The sequence below is a fragment of the Chiloscyllium punctatum genome, chromosome 52, assembly GCF_047496795.1.
Source record: "Chiloscyllium punctatum isolate Juve2018m chromosome 52, sChiPun1.3, whole genome shotgun sequence".
NCBI lineage: Eukaryota > Metazoa > Chordata > Chondrichthyes > Orectolobiformes > Hemiscylliidae > Chiloscyllium > Chiloscyllium punctatum.
In genome coordinates, this window is record NC_092790.1 from 12861188 (window position 1) to 12881023 (window position 19836).

Sequence of the window (19836 nt, forward strand, 5' to 3'; positions counted from 1 at the left end):
GGCACATATTGATAACTGCATTCTCACATTCACATTGACTGAAACTGACAGGTATATGTTGATAAATGCATTCACCTATTAACAAACCAGAAACTGACTGGTGCAGGTTATTCCTGACACGCTCACATTGATAGAGCAGAAACTGACAGGGAAAGGCTGGTCAATAAACTCACACATTGACATTGTAGAGACTGACAAATACATATTTAGAACTATATTTTGACATTTACAAGTAGAGGTGGATAACTCAATGCAAATATTCATACAGAAGAAACTGACAGGTACAAATTGATAGCTACATTTACATATCCACGAAACAGAGACTGACTGGAACAAATTGAGAAATACATTCTCATTGCAGAAATGAACAGTGGTCTTAGCTGCAGGGTTATGGGGTGGGTGCAGGAAGATGGGATTACCATGGCCATCTAGTGTCCTTGTGTTGGAATAGACAAGATAGGCCAAATGGCCCCTTTATGTACAATTTCAATGCAATGGATCGATAGTTCTATATCAATCTGTCCCTGTGAATCACTGCTATGTGAAGACATAAGTAATTTCAGAAAGGCTTAGAGGGACAAAATGTGAGAGTGTCTTTGTCATTCACAAAGTAGGAATTGATCTGCATAGTTCAATAATGAATCTGATATTCACAGCCCCACTTGCATTGGATAGCCCCATTCATGGAGCTGTACAGTTATTGGGGAGTTTCTCAACCTCACTCAATTGGTATTGAATTAACAAAAAGAAAAATCACCAGACATGGTGCAACAGTAGAATCAGACATGTCATTCTATTTGGATTACTGTCTTTAAATACAACATCCTAATGATTATTAACGGAATGTTCCATTGATCAGTTAAAGATGGTCAAACTTGGTTGGTGATTTACAGGAGATTTTCCTTCTGTTTTTCTCCAGGGAAATACTTGAAGGACCAAGACAATGTAATTTTCCCTCGGTACAGAGCCAAGGGTGACCAGTTCCTTCTAACAAACAGCAGGTATATTACTGCTGTCAGAGTGAAGAATATAATTTCCACAGTCAGAGCGGATTGGGTCAGCTACACGTTGAGCTCACTTTGAAAGAGAGAGAAAAACAACAGAGAAAATGTAAGTTTGTTTTTTTCTCACAATTCACAATGCACGTGTGTCCAGTTTGAACAAATATCACTGGTCACAGCTCATTGACATTTGCACAATATTTAAACTGCAAAGTCTGAACTCTTGTCCAAAATATACTCTCTCTCTCTCTGTACAAATGTACTCACTGTGGAAGAGCTGACAGGTACAGATGATGACTACACTCAAACATTCAGATGGCAGAAACTGGCAGGGACAGATTGTGAGAGAGTAATAATCATTCACCTCGCAAAAGCTTACAGGGACAGATTGATAATCGCACTCCCGTTTTACACAGCCAATAATGAAAAGTAAACTAACCCTTAACCAACCTGAAATTCTGAACAACACTATCATTCACAGTGTAATCAGGGAATCGCAGTGATAAAACAAATAACACAAGAGATTGTCACAATTAAAATTCGCACAAGTACCATGTTCAAAATATCCTTAAATAACAGTAACCAGTTCAAAGTGAGTACAAGTGACTTGTTCAAAAGGGCCACAACACACTACAGCACACCAGAACTGCAAAAAGAGGAAGAAGGATACCTCTACAATGTATTCGCCAAAAACGGATACCCCCAGCAATTTCATCAACAGATGCCCAAGGGAAAGACAACGGAATGAGGACATGCCACAACCCAAAGGACTAGCCACGTTACCATACATCAAGAACATTTCTGAACTGACAGCCAGACTACTACAACCGCTAGGACTCATAACAGCATACAAACCAACAGCCACTCTCCGACAACAACTCACCAGGACAAAGGACCCGATACCCAGCATGAGCAAAACCAACGTAGTGTACAAAATCCCATGCAAGGACTGCACAAAACACTACATAGGACAAACAGGAAGACAGCTAAGGATCCGTATCCATGAACACCAACTAGCCATGAAAACCAACTAGCCATGAAACAACACGACCAGCTATCCTTAGTAGCCACACACACAGATGACAAGCAACATGAGTTCGACTGGGACAACACTATTATAGGACAAGCCAAACAGAGAACAGCCAGGAAATTCCCAGAGGCATGGCACTTATCCACAGATTCTATCAACAAACACATCGACCTGGACCCAATATACCGGCCACTGCAGCGGACAGCTGGAACTGACAACCGGAAGCGGCAGAGACAAACCACTATAAATGCTGGAGGAAACATCACAGGAGGCTCCCAAGCACTGAGAATGTCACCTAGACAGGGGACGAAACGTCTGCAACACAAATTTCCAGCTCGGTGAACAGAACCACAATAACAAGCATCTTCTGGATTAGTGGTGCTGGAAGAGCACAGCAGTTTAGGCAGCATCCAAGAAGCAGCGAAATCGACGCTTCGGGCAAAAGCACCCGAGCTACAAACTTTGGACTTGTTACCAAATAATTTTCATAGAAAATCCACATAGCAAAGTTTATAATAAAAAAAAATCCTGCTAGAAACTGAAATGCATGGAATAATATCTATTCTAATGTTGTGCAAAGTAAGATATCAGGAACTTAAGCATTGGCAGGAGGCTGCTTACACCAATTGAGGGGCCGAACAGATAGAGAGTAAAATTATTGTAGTCAGTAGGGAGCAAAAGGCACGGATCACAGTACATCAGTTCTCTTTAGTCATTGGGGTAATCAGAATAAAAATGACAATGACAGACACACTGGCAGCTCTTCTGAGGAATGCATGAATAGTTTGAGATTATACTACTGGAGATTTAAAGCAGAATAGGGGAAAAGATAATTGAAGGGTCTTGACAGAGTAGATGCTGGTAGAATGTCCTTCATAGAGTCATAGAGATGTACAGCATGGGAAAAGACCCTTCACTCTAACTTGTTCATGCCAACCAGTCATTCCAACACAACCTTGTCCCACCTGCCAGCACCGGGCCCATATTCCTCCAAACCCTTCTTTTTCATATACACATCCAAATGCCTCCTCAATGTTGCAATTCTACCAGCCTCCACACGTCTTCTGGCATCTCATTCCATACGTGTACCACCCTCTGTGAAAAAGTTGCCCCTTAGGTCTCTTTTATATCTTTCCCCTCTCACCCTAAACCTATGCCCTCTAGTTCTGGACTCCCCAACCCCAGGGAAAAGATTTTGTCTATTCATCATATCCATTCCCCTCATAGTTTTGTAAACATCTATAAGGTCACCCCTCCGCCTCCGTTCCAGGGAAAATAGCCTGTTCAGCCTCTCCCCACAGCTCAAATCCTCCAACCCTGGCAACATCCTTGTAAATCTTTTCTGAACCCTTTCAAGTTTCACAATATCCTTCTGATAGGAAGGAGACCAGAATTATACGCAATATCCAACAGTGGCCTAACCAATGTCCTGTACAGCTGCAAAGTGACGTCCCAACTCCTGTACACAATACAGTGACCGATAAAGGAAAGCATACCAAACACCTTCTTCACTATCCTATCTATCTGCGACTCCACTTTCAAGGAGCTATGAACCTGCACTCCAAGGCCTCTTTGTTCAGCAACACTCCCTAGGATCTCCCCATTAAGTGTATAAGTCCTGCTAAGATTTGCTTTCCCAAAATGCAGCACCTCACATTTATCCGAATTAAACTCCATCTGCCCTTCTCCGCCCATTGACCCATCTGATCAAGATCCTGTTGCAATCTGAGGTAACCTTCTTCGCTGTCCACTACACCTCCAATTTTGGTGTCATTAGCAAACTTACTGACCGTACCTCTTATGCTAACATCCAAATCATTTATATAAATAACGAAAAGTAGTGGACCCAGCACCGATACTTGTGGCACTGCACTGGTCACTGGCCTCCAGTCTGATCTTCTGAGTGCAGAGCAAGAAACACAAGCAAAAGAGAACATTCCTTAACTCCCATTTTCCTCCAACACAATGCAATTGTTGAGTAGTTCCATCATTTCCAAGAGTAAAACACGCTGCCTATCAGATTGCAGTGCATTTTCTCACTTGACAACAAACGTGATGCCATTTTGAAATGGAAGAGAAGAGAAAACCATTATCTAAAGATGCAGAATACATTACAATTAGAAGCTCACGTTTTAGAGTGAGCTCGGAATTTGATCCCTTCACAAAATTTCATGGTTTGTGTTTCCGATGATGTTGCAGATCCTGACAGATCCACGTTGAGTCCCAAACTAACCAATCAGAGAGAAGCTACCATGCCTACAAAGTAGCCAATCTGGAGCCATGCTTTCCCCCATCCCTCATTAGCATGGCTGTCGCTGTCAGTCTATAAAGAGCGAGCTCCAAGCCCGCTTTCCCGTATTCTGTGTCTGAAAGTGAACGGCGCTATGGCTGAGGAAAAGAAGGGTCAAGTTGCCAAGAAGGACGCGAAGAAAGCGGTGAAGAGGGCGCCAGCAAAGGGCGACAGGAAGAGGATACGGTCCAGGAAAGAAAGTTATTGCATCTACATCTACAAAGTGATGAAACAGATTCACCCCAACACCGGCATCTCCTCCAAGGCCATGAGCATCATGAACTCTTTCATCAGCGATATTTTCGAGCGCATCGCGGGGGAGGCTTCCCGCCTGGCCCATTACAACAAGCGCAGCACCATCAGCTCCCGGGAGATCCAGACCGCCGTGCGGCTGCTGCTGCCCGGGGAGCTGGCCAAGCATGCCGTGTCGGAGGGCACAAAGGCGGTGATCAAGTACACCAGCTCCAAGTGAAGGACCGCATTGCACTGAAACACACACGTCCACAACCCAAAAGGCTCTTTTAAGAGCCACCTACAACTTCCTTGAAACACGCTGGACCATTATGTTTCTGGGTATGTACCATTAACATCTCTGCGAGGTTTGTATGTTATAAATGTTATATAAAGTAATGAGTGACAGCTGACCTGGTGTGCGCCTTATTCTCTGATGCGATCACATATATCCTGTAATCCTTCCTAGGGAGAGAGATCATGTTAAACGCCTCTGAGTCATTTTTCAGCTGCTTGTATGTGTCCTAATTATTCCTTGCCCTCTCCTACCACTCCTCCTCAAAACCGTACATTTGAATCCTATCTTTCAGAATCCCCTCCAACAATGTACCCATTACACAAGTCAGACTCCCAGGTCTATACTTCCCAGGCTTCTCCTTAGATCCCTTCTTAAAATAATGGCAAAATATTACCCAATATCCGATCACCCAGCACCTCGCCATAGTTACAGATGATACAAACATTTCTGCAAGGGGCACCACAATATCCTCCTTAACTTCCCACAATGTCTGGAATACACGAGATCAGTCTCTGAGATTATTCAACTTTGTTTTCAAAGACCTCCAGCATTTCCTCTTCTGTAATGTGAACTCTTTTCAAAACAGAAATACTCATTTTCCTGAGTTTGCCTGTTTCCCAGTAAAAACTGATGTGAAAATTCATTTTCTGCCTCTCACATCTTCTGAAATTCAAACAGAAATGCAGAGGTGAATTGGATCTGCTGGTAACACAATGGTCCATGTCTGCTCCCACAAAATGGCTGAACCCTCCAACCACAAGGGATGAACTCAGATTTCTCCAGTTTCCTCATTTCCCCTCCACCCACCTTGTCTCAGTCAAATCTCTCGAACTCAGCACGGTCTTCCTAACCTGCAATCTTCTTCCTGACCTCTCCGCCCCCACCCCACTCCAGCCTATCACCCTCACCTTGACCTCCCTCCACCTATCGCATTCCCAACACCCCTCCCCCAAGTCCCTCCTCCCTACCTTTTATCTTAGCCTGCTGGACACACTTTCCTCATTCCTGAAGAAGGGCTGATGCCCGAAATGTCGATTCTCCTTTTCCTTGGATGCTGCCTGACCTGCTGCGCTTTTCCAGCAACACATTTTCAGCTCTGATCTCCAGCATCTGCAGTCCTCACTTTCTCCTCCCTGACAAATGTCTACCCTTAGTACATTGTCATGAATGGCTGTGAGTAATCTATTTTGTCCAGGACAAACGAGGGTATGTCTGAAAACTGACTAACTTTCACATATAGGCATAAATGTTTTGGTTCCATGTATCTATGCTGGAAGTCTTTGAAAACAGACCTAAACCTGACTAACCAGAACAGAAAGTATTCTTACAAATATTATAGCAACTAGTTAAAACGAAATGTCTTTGGTATTTTTAACACACATAATTAGGACAATGGGAAATAAATGAGGAAAAACAGAATTTCATAAAGAAAGCACATGAGATACAATGAATAACAGAATTCAAACTGACTCACAGATAAGCCAGCCCGAGAGACCTGAAGGAATCAAGCAATTAAGTTTGGAATGTGAATGAGGAGGATGCATAGAAAGATCCAAGGATGAGCGATTATAGTGTCTGTTCAATGCCATGAGGTCATGGGAAGCTGAGGCCTGTTAAAGGAATGCCTGTCATTGATTCGGTGTCTTATAACATTGGGTTTACGAAGTATGAGGGACGATCAACGTGATCAAGTTGTATGCAATTGTTATCAGCATTTATTCCCTCTACATGTTTACTTTCAGCCAACCAGTTTTTTTTAATCCATCTCAACACCATGTTCTTTATTTTGTTTTATGTAAGATTTTGTCAAAAGAAATATCCGAATGATGCCATCTGCTTATCACCTCTACTCCAGCAGATTTGCCAAGCTGAGAACATAGAACATTATGATACAGGAACAGGCATTTTGAATCCATGCTGACTTTGTTTGGTAGGAGAAAGTGAGGACTGCAGATGTTGGAGATCAGAGCTGAAAATGTGTTGCTAGAAAAGCGCAGCAGGTCAGGCAGCATCCAAGGAGCAGGAGAATCGACGTTTCAGGCATGAGCCCTTCTTCAGGAATGAGGAGAGTGTGCCAAGCAGGCTAAGATAAAAGGAGGGACTTGGCGGAGGGGTGTTGGAAATGCGATAGGTGGAAGGAGGTTAAGGTGAGGGTGATAGGCCAGAGTGGGGGTGGGGGCGGAGAGGTCAGGAAGAAGATTGCGGGTTAGGAAGGTGGTGCTGAGTTTGAGGGTTGGGACTGAGACAAGGTGGGGGGAGGGGAAATGAGGAAACTGGAGAAATTTGAGTTCATCCCTTGTGGTTGGGAGGTTCCTAGGCGGAAGATGAGGCTCTCTTCCTTTAGCCATCATGTTGGTATGGTCTGGTGATGGAGGAGTCCAAGGACCTGCATGTCCTTGGTGGAGTGGGAGGGGGAGTTGAAGTGTTGAGCCACGGGGTGGTTGGGTTGGTTGGTCCGGGTGTCCCAGAGGTGTTCTCTGAAACGTTCCGCAAGTAGCCGGCCTGTCTCCCCAATATAGAGGAGGCCACATCGGGTGCAGTGGATGCTGTAAATGATGTGTGTGGAGGTGCAGGTGAATTTGTGGCAGATATGGAAGGATCCCTTGGGGCCTTGGAGGGAATTAAGGGGGGAGGTGTGGGCGCATGTTTTGCATTTCTTGCGGTTGCAGGGGAAGGAGTGGAGGTTGCACGGGAGTGGAGTGGAGTTTGGGTTGGTGGGGGGGGTGTGCACCTGACAAGGGAGTCATGGAGGGAGTGGTCATTTCGGAACACTGATAGGGGAGGGGAGGGAAATATATCCCAGGTGGTGGGGTCCGTTTGGAGGTGGCAGAAATGACGACGGATGATATGATGTATCTGGAGGTTGGTGGGGTGGTAGGTGAGGACCAGTGGGGTTCTGTCCTGGTGGCAATTGGAGAGGCGAGGCTAAAAGGCAGAGGAGCGGGAAGTGGAGGAGATGCGGTGGAGAGCATCATCAATCATGTCTGGGGGGAAATTGCGGTTTTTGAAGAAGGAGGCCGTTTGGGTTGTTCGGTATTGGAACTGTTCCTCCTGGGAGTAGATGCTGTGGAGACAAAGGAATTGGGAATATGGGATGGCGTTTTTACAGGGGGCAGGATGGGAGGAGGTGTAGTCTAGGTAGCTGTGGGAGTCGGTCAGTGTATAGTAAATGTCCGTGTTGATTCAGTCATCTGAGATAGAAATGGAGAGGTGTAGGAAGGGGATGGAGGAGTCTGAGACGGTCCAGGTAAATTTGAGGTTGGGGTGGAAGGTTTTGGTAAAGTGGATGAAATGTTCAACCTCGTGGGAGCATGAGGCAGCGCTGATACAGTCATCGATGTAGCGGAGGAAAAGGTGGGGGGTGGTGCCAGTGTAGCTGCGGAAGATGGACTGTTCCACATATCCAACGAAGAGGCAGGCATAGCTGAGGCCATTGTGGGTGCCCATGACTACTCCTTTGGTATGGAGGAAGTGGGAGGATTGGAAAGAGAAGTTGTTCAGGGTGAGGACCAGTTCAGGCAGTCAAAGAAGGGTGTCAGTGGAAGGGTACTGGTTGGTTCGGCGGGAAAGGAAGAAGCGGAGGGCTTCAAGTCCTTCGTGATGGGAGATGGAGGTGTACAGGTACTGGATGTCCATGGTGAAGATAAGGCGTTGAGGACCGGGGAAGTGACAATCATGGAGGAGGTGGAGGGCGTGGTTGGTGTCCCGAACGTAGGTCGGAGTTTGGACTAAGGGGGACAGGACCGCGTCGAGGTATGCAGAGGTGAGTTTGGTGGGGCAAGAGCAGGCTGAGACAATGGGTTGGCCGGGGCAGTCGGCTTTGTGGATTTTGGGCAGGAGGTAGAAATGGGCAGTGCGGGGTTGTGGGACTGAGATTGGAGGCGGTGGATGGGGGATCCCCTGAGGTGATGTGGTTATGGATGTTCTGGGAGATAATGGTTTGGTGGTGGGAGGTGGGGTCATGGTCAAGGGGGCAAGTAGGAGGAGGTGTCCGTGAGCTGGCTTTTAGCCTCAGCGGTGTAAAGGTCGGTGCGCCAAACTACTACTGCGCCTCCCTTGTCTGCCGGTTTGATAGTGAGGTTGGGGTGGACCGGAGGGAGTGGAGGGCTGCACGTTCCAAGGGTGAGAGGTTGGAGTGGGTGAGAGGGGTGGAGAGGTTGAGGCAATTAATGTCGTGGCGGCAGTTGGCTATGAAGAGATCAAGGGCAGGTAAGAGGCCAGCACGGGGTGTCCAGGTGGATGGGGTGTGTTGGAGGCGGGAGAAGGGATCGTCAGAGGGTGGGCGAGAATCCTGGTTGATGAAGTAGGCGCGAAGGCGGCAGAAGAATTGTTCGATGTCTCGCTGCGTGTTGAACTCGTTAATCCGAGAGCGTAGGGGAATGAAGGTGAGGCCTCTGCCGAGGACTTTGTTTGGTCCCAATCATTTTTTTTGTGCAGATACTCTGCACGTGTTTTTTTTTCCTACAGGCTGAGTGGCCTAGAATTCCCAGATTATCTCTAACTTGCTTTTCAAATAGATTTGTCACATTAGCTAACTCACAATCTGTGGAAAATATAACACTGTCAATGGAATCTTGCAACATGACCAATCACTATTTCTGTGGCCACTATGTAAAGTACTCTGGGGTGTGGATGACCAGGCCCTGCTGTTTCCCAGTTTCAATCTTATCCATTATCCCAACACAGGAAAATCGACATTTCGGGCCTTTCATCAGGAATGAGGCTGGGAGCCTCCAGGGTGAAGAGATAAATGGGAGCGGGGTGGGGCTGGGGAGAAGGTAGTGTAATAGGTGGATGGAGGTGGGGATGAAGGTGATAAGTCAGAGAGGAGGGTGGAGCGGACAGATGTGAAGGAAGATTGGCAGGTAGGACAGTTCATGACGATGCTGCTGAACTAGCATGTTGGAACTGGTGTAAGGTGGGGGGAGGGGAAATGTGGCAACTGGTGAAGTCCACAAAGTTGATTCTAAGCTTACTGTGAATCCTCTTGTAAAGATTCTACCTTGAAGAAGTTCTCCTTCTCTCTCTACAAAGATCTCAGTGAGTTTCTCTCTCACTGCAACCCTCAAGTCATCTCCTCTGCCCTGAATTCTAAATTGTTCCCAGGCTTTATGCTTGTCTGTTTATTTTCTTCCTAGTTTGTATGCCTATTCTTGGGATCAAATATTATCTCACAGAGCCCTAAAGTTTGGTTAAGTTTACAAAAGTAATCCTCAAGCTCTGTAAATTGTAAAACTTTCCAAACTCAGGGCAACCTCCATCTGAAAAGTTAAATGCAGTTGATGGAGGGCAAGTTTCTTTCTAAGCCACACGCCATAATCACTTGGAAATATAACCCCTTTCCTTAACTGTCACTTGATCAAGACCCTGGAATTTCCTGTTCATGGCATTGTAGGCAGGACATGGGCAGAAACTGTTCCAGAAGCTGGCTCACCACTGCCTGCTCAAAGGGGAATAAATGCGAAGCTCAGCCAGCGACGTCCACATCCCCAGAGTGAATGAACAGAAACATCTGGGGTCTCTCGTTGTGGCATACAATACATCACAAGGTTTCTGTCTGCAGCGTGCCTGACACTAACATCTGTTGTCCACGATACACTCAATCGAGGCCCAGAGACATTATTGCACACCCCTGCTCCAGGTCTGATTTCTGCACACGCCTCCTGAACCAGAAACGGGGGCTAACACTGTGATGCAAGACTCTCTCCAACAGTTACATTCTGCCTTAGTAAGAGTGATCCACTTATTTCATTTGTGTTACTATTTTCCACTTATGTTACTTTCTTAAAGAATTAATATTTGTGGGTGAGGGTCAGCAGGATTAACTACCACAGTTAAAATAAGGTCAGACATGATGTTCTTGAATGGTGGGCACAGGGGATGGGCCGAGTGGCCGCCACCTTCTCCGCCCCCTGATCAGATTGTGAGAGAGCCGGAAGGAGGAGTTATTAAACTCCATTGGAGCTTCATAAAGGGACAATGGCCCAGCTTGAAACGTTCTCTGTCCTTTCACCCACAGCCTCAGTTCCTTTGGTCAAACTGGGAGAAAAGGGAATTGGGGAAAATGACCAATTGATGTTTGTTTCTGGGAATCATTGGGAAAAGCAGCACGTGTTCGATGCAGTCCCTCCCCCAAAGCTGACTGTTCCTCAGTAGAGGAGCGCATGCGTGAGGCCCTCTCCAGCGCTGCCATTGAGGAGCATTTACTCAGTGAGTACAAGAGGTTTGTTTGAAACAGACCGCAATGGAGAGATCAGCGCCCAGGGAAGGGAGGGAACAGCAGGCTCCTTCCAGCAGCACATCGGGATGGGAGCCTGGGACACAGAGGGGGCTCCGAGACCGGGATTGATTCGGGGTGAGTTCGAGGAGAACGGGGGGCTGTTTGTAAGAGGCCGAGCGGAGCAGGAACTGGTCCCGGAACTTGGAGTGAGCGGGCTGGGGGGAAGAGAGAGGTCTTTCTCGGGCTGTGTGTGGGCCTGCTGAGGGAGGCAGAGCGGGAGGAAGCTGCTGTGGGCATTCTTGTGGTTCTTAATCCCCTAAATACTGATGGGAATTCATTGTTTGGTTTCTGTTTCCCGCTGATTGTTGCGATTAGACATTGAATTGTAGGTAATTAAGGGACAGTATATCTAAATGAGATAGTAGTGCCCGTTGTTCTTCCTTCAACATTTAGTGTATTGGGAGCTGAATATTGAACTGTGTAATCATTCCATTTATGGCGTTATGCAGTTGTTGTTTAGTTTTTTGTACCTTAATAAATTGTTTTTGAACTTCACAATCAGAAAAAGATTGGGAGGAGCTCAGGGCTCGAGTGTAAGCTGGCCTTGCTCTGTTCACATTGCCCTGTTTAAAAACAAAATTATCATGATCATGACCTGAATGTTGCATTGATCAGTTGATGTCTTTCTACTCCGCTAATGGTGATTTACAGGATATATATCTCTTGTCTTCCTGCGGGCAAATGATTGATAGACCAAGATAATGTAATATTTCCTCAGTACAAAGCCAAGTGAACAGCTGCTTCTAACAACCAGCAGGTATGTTACTGTTGTCAGATTGGAGAACATACTTTCCACAGTCAGTGGATTGAGTCAGACACATATTGAGCTCAATTTCCACACATACACATTCAGTCCAAGAGTCAAACATAACTGATGATTTTAAAAAATTTCTCCATGTACTCAATGCATAACAACTCAGTTCCAAGAAATTCCATTATGCATAGTCAATTATCACTTGCAGCATCAGAAGAGGGATAGACTGTATCCTCATATGAAGTAGACATTCAGGAACTTCATTAACTCCACATGTAGTAAAGGCAATTTTAAAGTTACAGTGAAGGTGAACAAACAGATCATGCTGTTACGTTGTTACAGCAAGGATTTCTGAGGGAGATATTGAGTGCAGATATAGAAGGAAACTTTGGTATTATCACTAACTGAGAAGGACAAAATTAACCTTTTGATAAACAGAAGTCCTACGTGTGCACACACCATTCTCTCTCTCACAGCTACTAACTGATTTACAATAGCTGCAAATTTGTACACCAACCTGAAATACTCATTACAACATCTAACAGTAATGAAGATCCATATACACCGCAACTAGCAGAAAACATGACATCAAACTGATTTCTACCCTCAGATCTCAAGTCAAAAAAATTTATAGCACAGAATAAGTGTCTTCAAATTATTAAGTCTGACTGATCAAAGACAATGTATAACAACATAGTAGTTAATGATGGAATCTTCTTCTCCTCCTCTTCCCCCAAACCAACATAGAGCAACACAAGACCACTGCACTAGATCCTGTCAGGCCAATTACCTTTCCTGTACAAGGAACACTGTGGTCAGTCAGCTGCAATGCAGTTGAAGTGTTCACTGAGTTGCAAATGGGTTTGGTTAATACTGATCATTAATTTATTGGTAAAATATATCACTATACAATAATTGATAGCACCCTGAAAATCAGACCTTGATATCCCCACTGTTCCCATTTCGACTTTGCACTGTAGGAGTTACAAAAGTCCTTTGCTTTTCTCCCCTTGACTCTGAAGAAAAGTGTACATACTTTTCTGCTGCAATGTGTTGCATGTTCACCTGTCCATGGATCCCATAGGCACTAAAGCTAAGGAACATTGACTGTGGACATTATCGAACTACATGTGCAGTGCCAGAGATTAACAGATATACAAACACATCCACTTTCATGGACAGGAGCTGACTCTAGTGGCAATACATCGTACCTCATTCATGTCAAGTAGCAGAAGTTTGAACAATGAAGTACATGAGGAGTTACTAAAAGTGACGTTTCAATTTGGATGACACTGAAGCACTGTGAAACACAAGAACCAAGAATAAGTAGCACGTTGATATCTAGTATCAGAGTGTGAATGAAACCCATTCCTACACTGAGCCTGGTGCTGATGAACACACACATTCTGCACACTAACATTCTGGTTGAACACCTGAGTAATGCAGAAGCATTTCCATACATTTTAATGTATGAAACATTGATTTATAAGGCATTAAACCTACCTCACAAAGTGTGTCAGATCATGACATGCAGAACTGGAAACATAAGGTGACATCCAAAAAATGTCAGTGCCATATAGACCAGTACTACTCCTTTCAAGAGGTACAGATGGGCATGTGGGATGTGGGAAAAATAGTGTTACTTCTGCAATTCCATTTACTTATACAAAGTAAATGAACTCACACCAGTGTGTAATTGTTTCAGCCAAGAGCTGAGTCAACAAGAATGGAAACTATGTGGAGGAAATACATAATTGTTTTTGTATTAGCTAAAATTGTATGCCAGAATGAAATGTGACTGCAAAACAATGGTAGATATTACAGGCGAATAGATAAGATGTGGTGAGGGGAGGAAGTTAAGCTAGATACGCCTGTACAAACAGTAGGTATAAACATCTGTTTCCCACTTTCACAGAAACACAGGAACAAACCCCAATCAAAAAGGTCATAAGGATCAGAGGAAGGCACAGATGGAGGGAGTAGATAATGATGAAGAAAGGATATACCTAACAATGACCTACAGCGGGATGAGGTCAAACGGCCTTGAGGCCAGAAATAAGCATTTTGTCACAGACAAGGCCAGATAAGGCAAGAGATAAACGGGAGTAATGGGTGCCGGTCTTAGGGAAGTGGAAGATGTAAACAGGAGAGGAGCAATGTAAAACAAAAGAAACCAAATTATATAAGTGTACGTATTAATTGAATTTGGGATGTGTATGTCTCTGGACATCACACCCTCTTGCAAGAGTAAAATAAATGACACTACTGATTCAGATTTTGTCTCAGACTGCAATTATTGAAGTGTGTGAGCTTTGTTTCTCACAGGCAGCACAACAGAAAACTCACTCACACTTAGCCAGTTATTGTTAAAAGGGAAAAAAAAATGAAATTTCCAAATATGGTCAGTTTTAAATTGACTCACCAAACCATTATTTGCTTCAGGTAGTGTCAGATGTTACATCTTAGTGTCCAGCAGCAGCTGATAAAGACTCCTGCATACACAAAATGTAAAAAAAAAAGTCTGAATACAATAAAATTCAGATTCATGGCAAAGATAAATATTCATCCAACATTAATCCTTTAATCACAAAAGGTTAGTGAATATTGATCAAGTTTATCCTACACTCAAACCCAAAAAAAAACATAGCTGAACATGGAAAGAGAATGAGATCCACATACTCTATCTGACACTGTTGCCCACAGAACGAAACTGGTACTATAGTTATCCAAAGACCGATAACTGCAGCATTAATCTCAAATTAGCATTTATATAGAGATACTGACAGTGAGTGGATAAAGTTCAGAATTCCAACAGTTAGTGGAAACTAGTATAGAGAACAGTTCTCAGGAAGGGTTACTGGACTGGAAATTTTAACTCTGGACACAATGGGCTGAATAGTCGTACCAATTCTGTATCTCTCATAAATCAGAAAATGCAGAAGACATTCAGGACTAATCACAACACCCTAAACTCTGCTATCTCAGAATCAATCACAGTCACTGAAAATTATTTTTCCTAAATTCATTCACAGGACGAGGGCATCACTGGCTAGGCCAGCATTTATTGCCTATCCCTAACTGCCTAGGGGGTAGTTTGTGTCAGCCGCATTGCTGTGGGTCTGGAAACACACGTAGGCCAGACCAGGTAAGGATGGCAGTTTCCTTCCTTAAAGGACGGTAGTGAACAAGATGGGATTTTCAGGCAAACAAGAATAGATCCGTTGTCGTCATTGGACTCATACAATATTATTTGCTGTCAGCGAATTAAGCAACTTTGATGCATGAGATTTGAAAGTGGCTGGTACTGATTGAGCCCATGACTCTGTCACATGGCAGAAACTGACAAGGTTAGATCAATTCCTGAACTCTCAAGTGGACACAACAGAAACTGACCGGCGTAGATTGATAGCTGCTCTCACCAATTCACCCTGCAGAAACTGAAAGGGAGAGCATGATACTTAAACACACCCCACACACACTTTACAAACACTGGCAGGTAGTCTGATAAATGCATTTGCACATTTATAAACAAGACGTTGACAGATACAGATTCATAGCTACATCCTGAGATACACAGAGCAGAATATAACAGGGACAGATTGTTCAATCACACTCAAATGCACATGGCAGGACATTTCAGAGGAAGACTCATAACTGCATTCTCATTCACAAAGCAGAAACTGACAGGAACAGATTGATAACACGCTGTTTCAAATTACTTAAATTGACATGTACAGTTTGGTAATGACACTCATACTCACTGACAGGTAGAGATTGATAATAAAAGAAATCAGTGTTACATTTGAGGTCTAGTCACCCTTCCTCAGAACTGACTGTGTGCATTCTCCTAGCTGCCATGTGTTCTTCTCTATGCTGGGGAAACTGAGTGTAGACTGAGTGTCCACTTTGCCAAACACTAACGTTCTGTCCAGAAAACAAGACCCTGAGATCCAGTTGCCTGCCACTTCAACACACCACCCTGTTCCCTGGCTAACATCCCTGCCTCAGGCTTGCTGCAGTGCTCCAGCTAAAGAACAGCACCTCATTTTCTGGTTGGGAACCCGACAGCCTTCTGGACCCAATATTGAGTTCTACAACTTTAGGGCTAGAGCTTTCCCATGTCATTTCCCAGAACCTCTCACATCAGGCCTTGTTATCACAAGGTCTGCTATTATACACCAACAGTCACTAACAGTCCCTGTTAATAGTGATTCACCTTCCTCGGCTGACCGTGATCTTTGGATTCTATATCCATCTACCATTCACTCCTGACCCTTCAACATACCCTATCTGCTGCTGAAGAACTAATGACTTCCTGGCTACCATCAATTCTCAGGAAGGGTTCCTGGACTGGAAATGTTAATTCTGATTTCTGTCCTCAGACTCTGTCAGACCTGCTGAGCTTTTCCAGGAATTTGATTTTGTTTCTGATTTCCAGCATCTGCAGTTCTTTTGGTTTTCATTTAGAGATTAATAACTAAATTTTCATATTCACAGAGCAGAAACTACTAGGGAAAATTGATAACTACATTCACATGTTTACAAAAGGAAATTTGTCAGACAAACATTGATAAATACACTCACATTTACATTACAGAGCCTAACTGGGAAGGATTCTTAACTAAAACCTTCACAAATCTGACAGAGAGTGTTAAACACTAAAATCTCCCATTCACATTGCAGAAACTGGCAAGCTTAGATTGACAATTACCCAAACTCATTCACCAAGCAGATATCCTCAGGAGGCGAAGGAAATTCACCATGTCTATAAAGACTCCTGCAATTTTTTATAGATGCATCACCTATCTGGATGCGTCACAGTCTGATATGGCTACTGTTCTGCCCGAGACCAGAAGAAACCACAGTGAGTTGTGAGCACAGCCCAATCCATCACTGAAAGCAGTCTTCCATCCAAAGGCTCTCTTTACACTTGCCCCTGTCTCAGGAAAGCAGCCAATATAATCAAAGACCCATCTGACACCGGTTCTACGCTCCTCCACCCTGGTCTGTCAGGTAGAAAATACAGAAGTTTGAATACACCATCCAACAGATTCAAGAACTGATTCTCTGCTGTTATTAGACTTTTGAATGCACCTCTCAAATTTTAATGTTAATCTCTCTCTCTGCACCTTCTCTGCAACTTTAACACTTTACTCCAGATGCTGTTCTATTACCCTAATGCAGTTTGTATGATATGATCTGCCTGTAAGGCACTCAAAACTATAGTTTTCATTGTATCTCTGTACATGTGACAATAATAAATCAGATAAAATCAAGTGGACAACTACACTCTCGTGCCGCAGAATCTGATAGCTACAGTCACACAACCTGACAGGAAAAGATGAATAAGTACATTCAAACCCTGACATTAAAGCACCTGACAGAAAGGATTGATAATTAAACTTTCTTACTCACAAAGCAGAAACTGATGAAAGCTCAGCTCACACATTCACATAGCATAAACTGTCAGGAATTGACAACTACACAGACAAATTCACCAAGCAGAAACTGGCAGCTGTAGATTGATAACTATACTTATGTTTTCCCACAGCAGAGTCTGAAAAATACAGATTGACCATTACACTCTCACTTTCACAATAAAGAAATTGACAGGTAGAGAATGATAACTGTACTAGTCACATATTGACAGGGACAGATTGGTATTGACTCTCTCAAATTGACGTAGTAGAAACAGATTGACAACGACACTCTGGTGTCAAATAGCAAAACCTGACCAGTACTGTTTGATACTTGTACTCAGAAATTGATTATAGCTGGTGGAGATCAATATCTAGATTCACACAGAAGATACTGACAGGTACAAATTGATGACTGCATTTAATATTCATACAGCAGAAACTGGCAGAGAGATACTGAGAATGACACACTTGTTCTCAAAGCTGAAACTGACAGGTTCAGGTTGATAACTACACTGTCAGATACACAGCAGAAACAGCTAGGGAAAGATTGTTAAGTAAATTCACACATTCACAACGGCAGAAACTGACAGGTATATATTGATAACTAAACTCACACATCCCCATCAGTGAAGCACATGGGGACTGATCCTATTTATTTAAAATGTATTTATCAATCAGTCTCTGCCAGTTTCTACTATGTGGATATGGGTTCAGTTATCAATCTATACCTGTCAGTTTATGCTATGTGAATGTAGTTATCAATCTGTCCCTGTCACTCTCTCGTAAATACATTTTGGACATTGCAGAGAGTGACAGGGACAGATTGATAACTATATTAACTCTCACATTTGCATAGCCTATACTGACAGCTACAGGTCGACAGCCGTACTCCCACATTTACCTCGCAGGAACTGACAGGTATAGATTAATAAAGAAACTCTCAGATCCAGATACAAACTTATATTGGGTAGTCCCATTATGGAGCTGTAGAGGTGTTGGTTAGTAGCTGGTTCTCCGTGAATTGGTATAGATTTCTTTTGTTACAATCACCAGACAAAGAATGGAGTCAGACCTGTAGTTCTGTTTGAAATGCTGGCTTGAAAGAAACACATCCTCATGATTACAAAATGAATATTACATTGAAAGATTTGATGCTGTCAAGCTCACTTCATGTTGATTTACAGGGGATGTCTCTTCTCTCTTCCTCCACACAATTACATCAAGGAGCAAGACAATGTAACATTCTCTCGGTACGAAGCCAAGTGTGATCAGTTCCTTCTAACAAACAGCAGGTATGTTATCACTGTCAGATTGAAAAACATACTTTCCACAGTCACAGAGCAGTTGAATTAGACACACATGGAACTCAATTTCTAGAGAGAAGTTTTCACAATAGTCAAATACCACCAAGCAATTATAACTTTTTTTTATCCCTCTCCATTCTCAATTCACATCACCCAATTTCCAATAAATGCTATCAGTCACAGCCATTGAGTCATCGAGATGTACAGCACTGAAGCAGACTCTTTGGTCCTACGCATCCATGCCAACCAGATGTCAGAAACTAATCTAGTCCCATTTGCCAGCACTTGACCCATATCCCTTTGAACCCTTCCTATTCATGTACCATCCAGATACCTTTTAAATGTTGTAATTGTACCACCCTCCTCTGGCAGCTCATTCCTTACTCGTACCATCTTATGCGTGAAAGAGTTGCCACTTAGGTCCATTTAAAATTTTTCCCCGTTTACCTTAAACCTACGCCTCTACTTTTATACTCCCCATCTCAGGGAAGAGGCATTGTCCCTCATGATTTTACAAACCTCTATGTGGTCAGCCCTAGCCTGTTCAGCTTCTCTCTATAGCTCAAATCCTCCAACCCTGACAAATTCCTTGTAAATCTTTTCTGAACCCTTCAACATTTCACAATATCCTTCCAATATAAAGGAGACCAGTATTGCATGCACTATTCCAAAACTGGCCTCACCAATGACCTGCACAGCCACAACATGACCTCCCAACTCTTATACTCAATGCACTGACCAATGAAGAAAACGTACCAAACGCCGCCTTCACTATCCTATCTACCTGCGACTCCCCTTTCAAGGAGCTATGAACCTGCACTCCAAGGTCTCTTTGTTCAGCAAGACTTCTCACGATCTTACCATTAAGTGTACAAGTCCTGCCCTGATTTGCCTTTCCAAAATGTAGCACCCCAGATTTATCAGAATAAAACTCCATCTGCCACTCCTCAGCCCATTGGCCCATGTGATCAAGGCCCTGTTGTACTTTGAAGGAACCTTCTTTGCTGTCCAATTTTGGTATCATCTGCAAACTTCTTAACTATACCTGCTATGTTCAAATCCAAATAATTTACATAAATGATGAAAAGCAGTGGATCCAACACTGATACTGGTGGCACACCACTTTCCACAGTCACAGGATTCCCTCCAACATCTTGCCCATCACCGATATCAGACTCACCGGTCTACAGTTCCCTGGCTTTTCCTTATTACCTTTCTTAAATGGTGG

At 43.7% G+C, this 19836-nt stretch overlaps 1 protein-coding gene across 8 annotated transcripts in view; it reads left to right on the forward strand.

Moving 5' to 3' along the window:
- The first annotated feature begins 1116 nt into the window (after positions 1 to 1116).
- The window catches only part of LOC140470734 (histone H2B 7-like), a 192504-nt gene continuing 173784 nt past the window's right edge, over positions 1117 to 19836 (forward strand). For 5 of the 8 annotated variants that reach the window (XM_072566766.1, XM_072566767.1, XM_072566768.1 and 2 more), the window contains exons 1-2: positions 1117 to 4894; positions 10870 to 11205. In XM_072566766.1, the coding sequence (XP_072422867.1) occupies positions 4416 to 4793 (378 nt within the window). In that variant the 5' untranslated portion in view covers positions 1117 to 4415 and the 3' untranslated portion in view covers positions 4794 to 4894; positions 10870 to 11205. Of the gene's footprint in view, positions 4895 to 10869; positions 11206 to 11781; positions 11888 to 13799; positions 14160 to 19836 lie in introns of those variants that run through there. The other 3 variants (XM_072566773.1, XM_072566772.1, XM_072566774.1) reach the window with 3 other exon arrangements.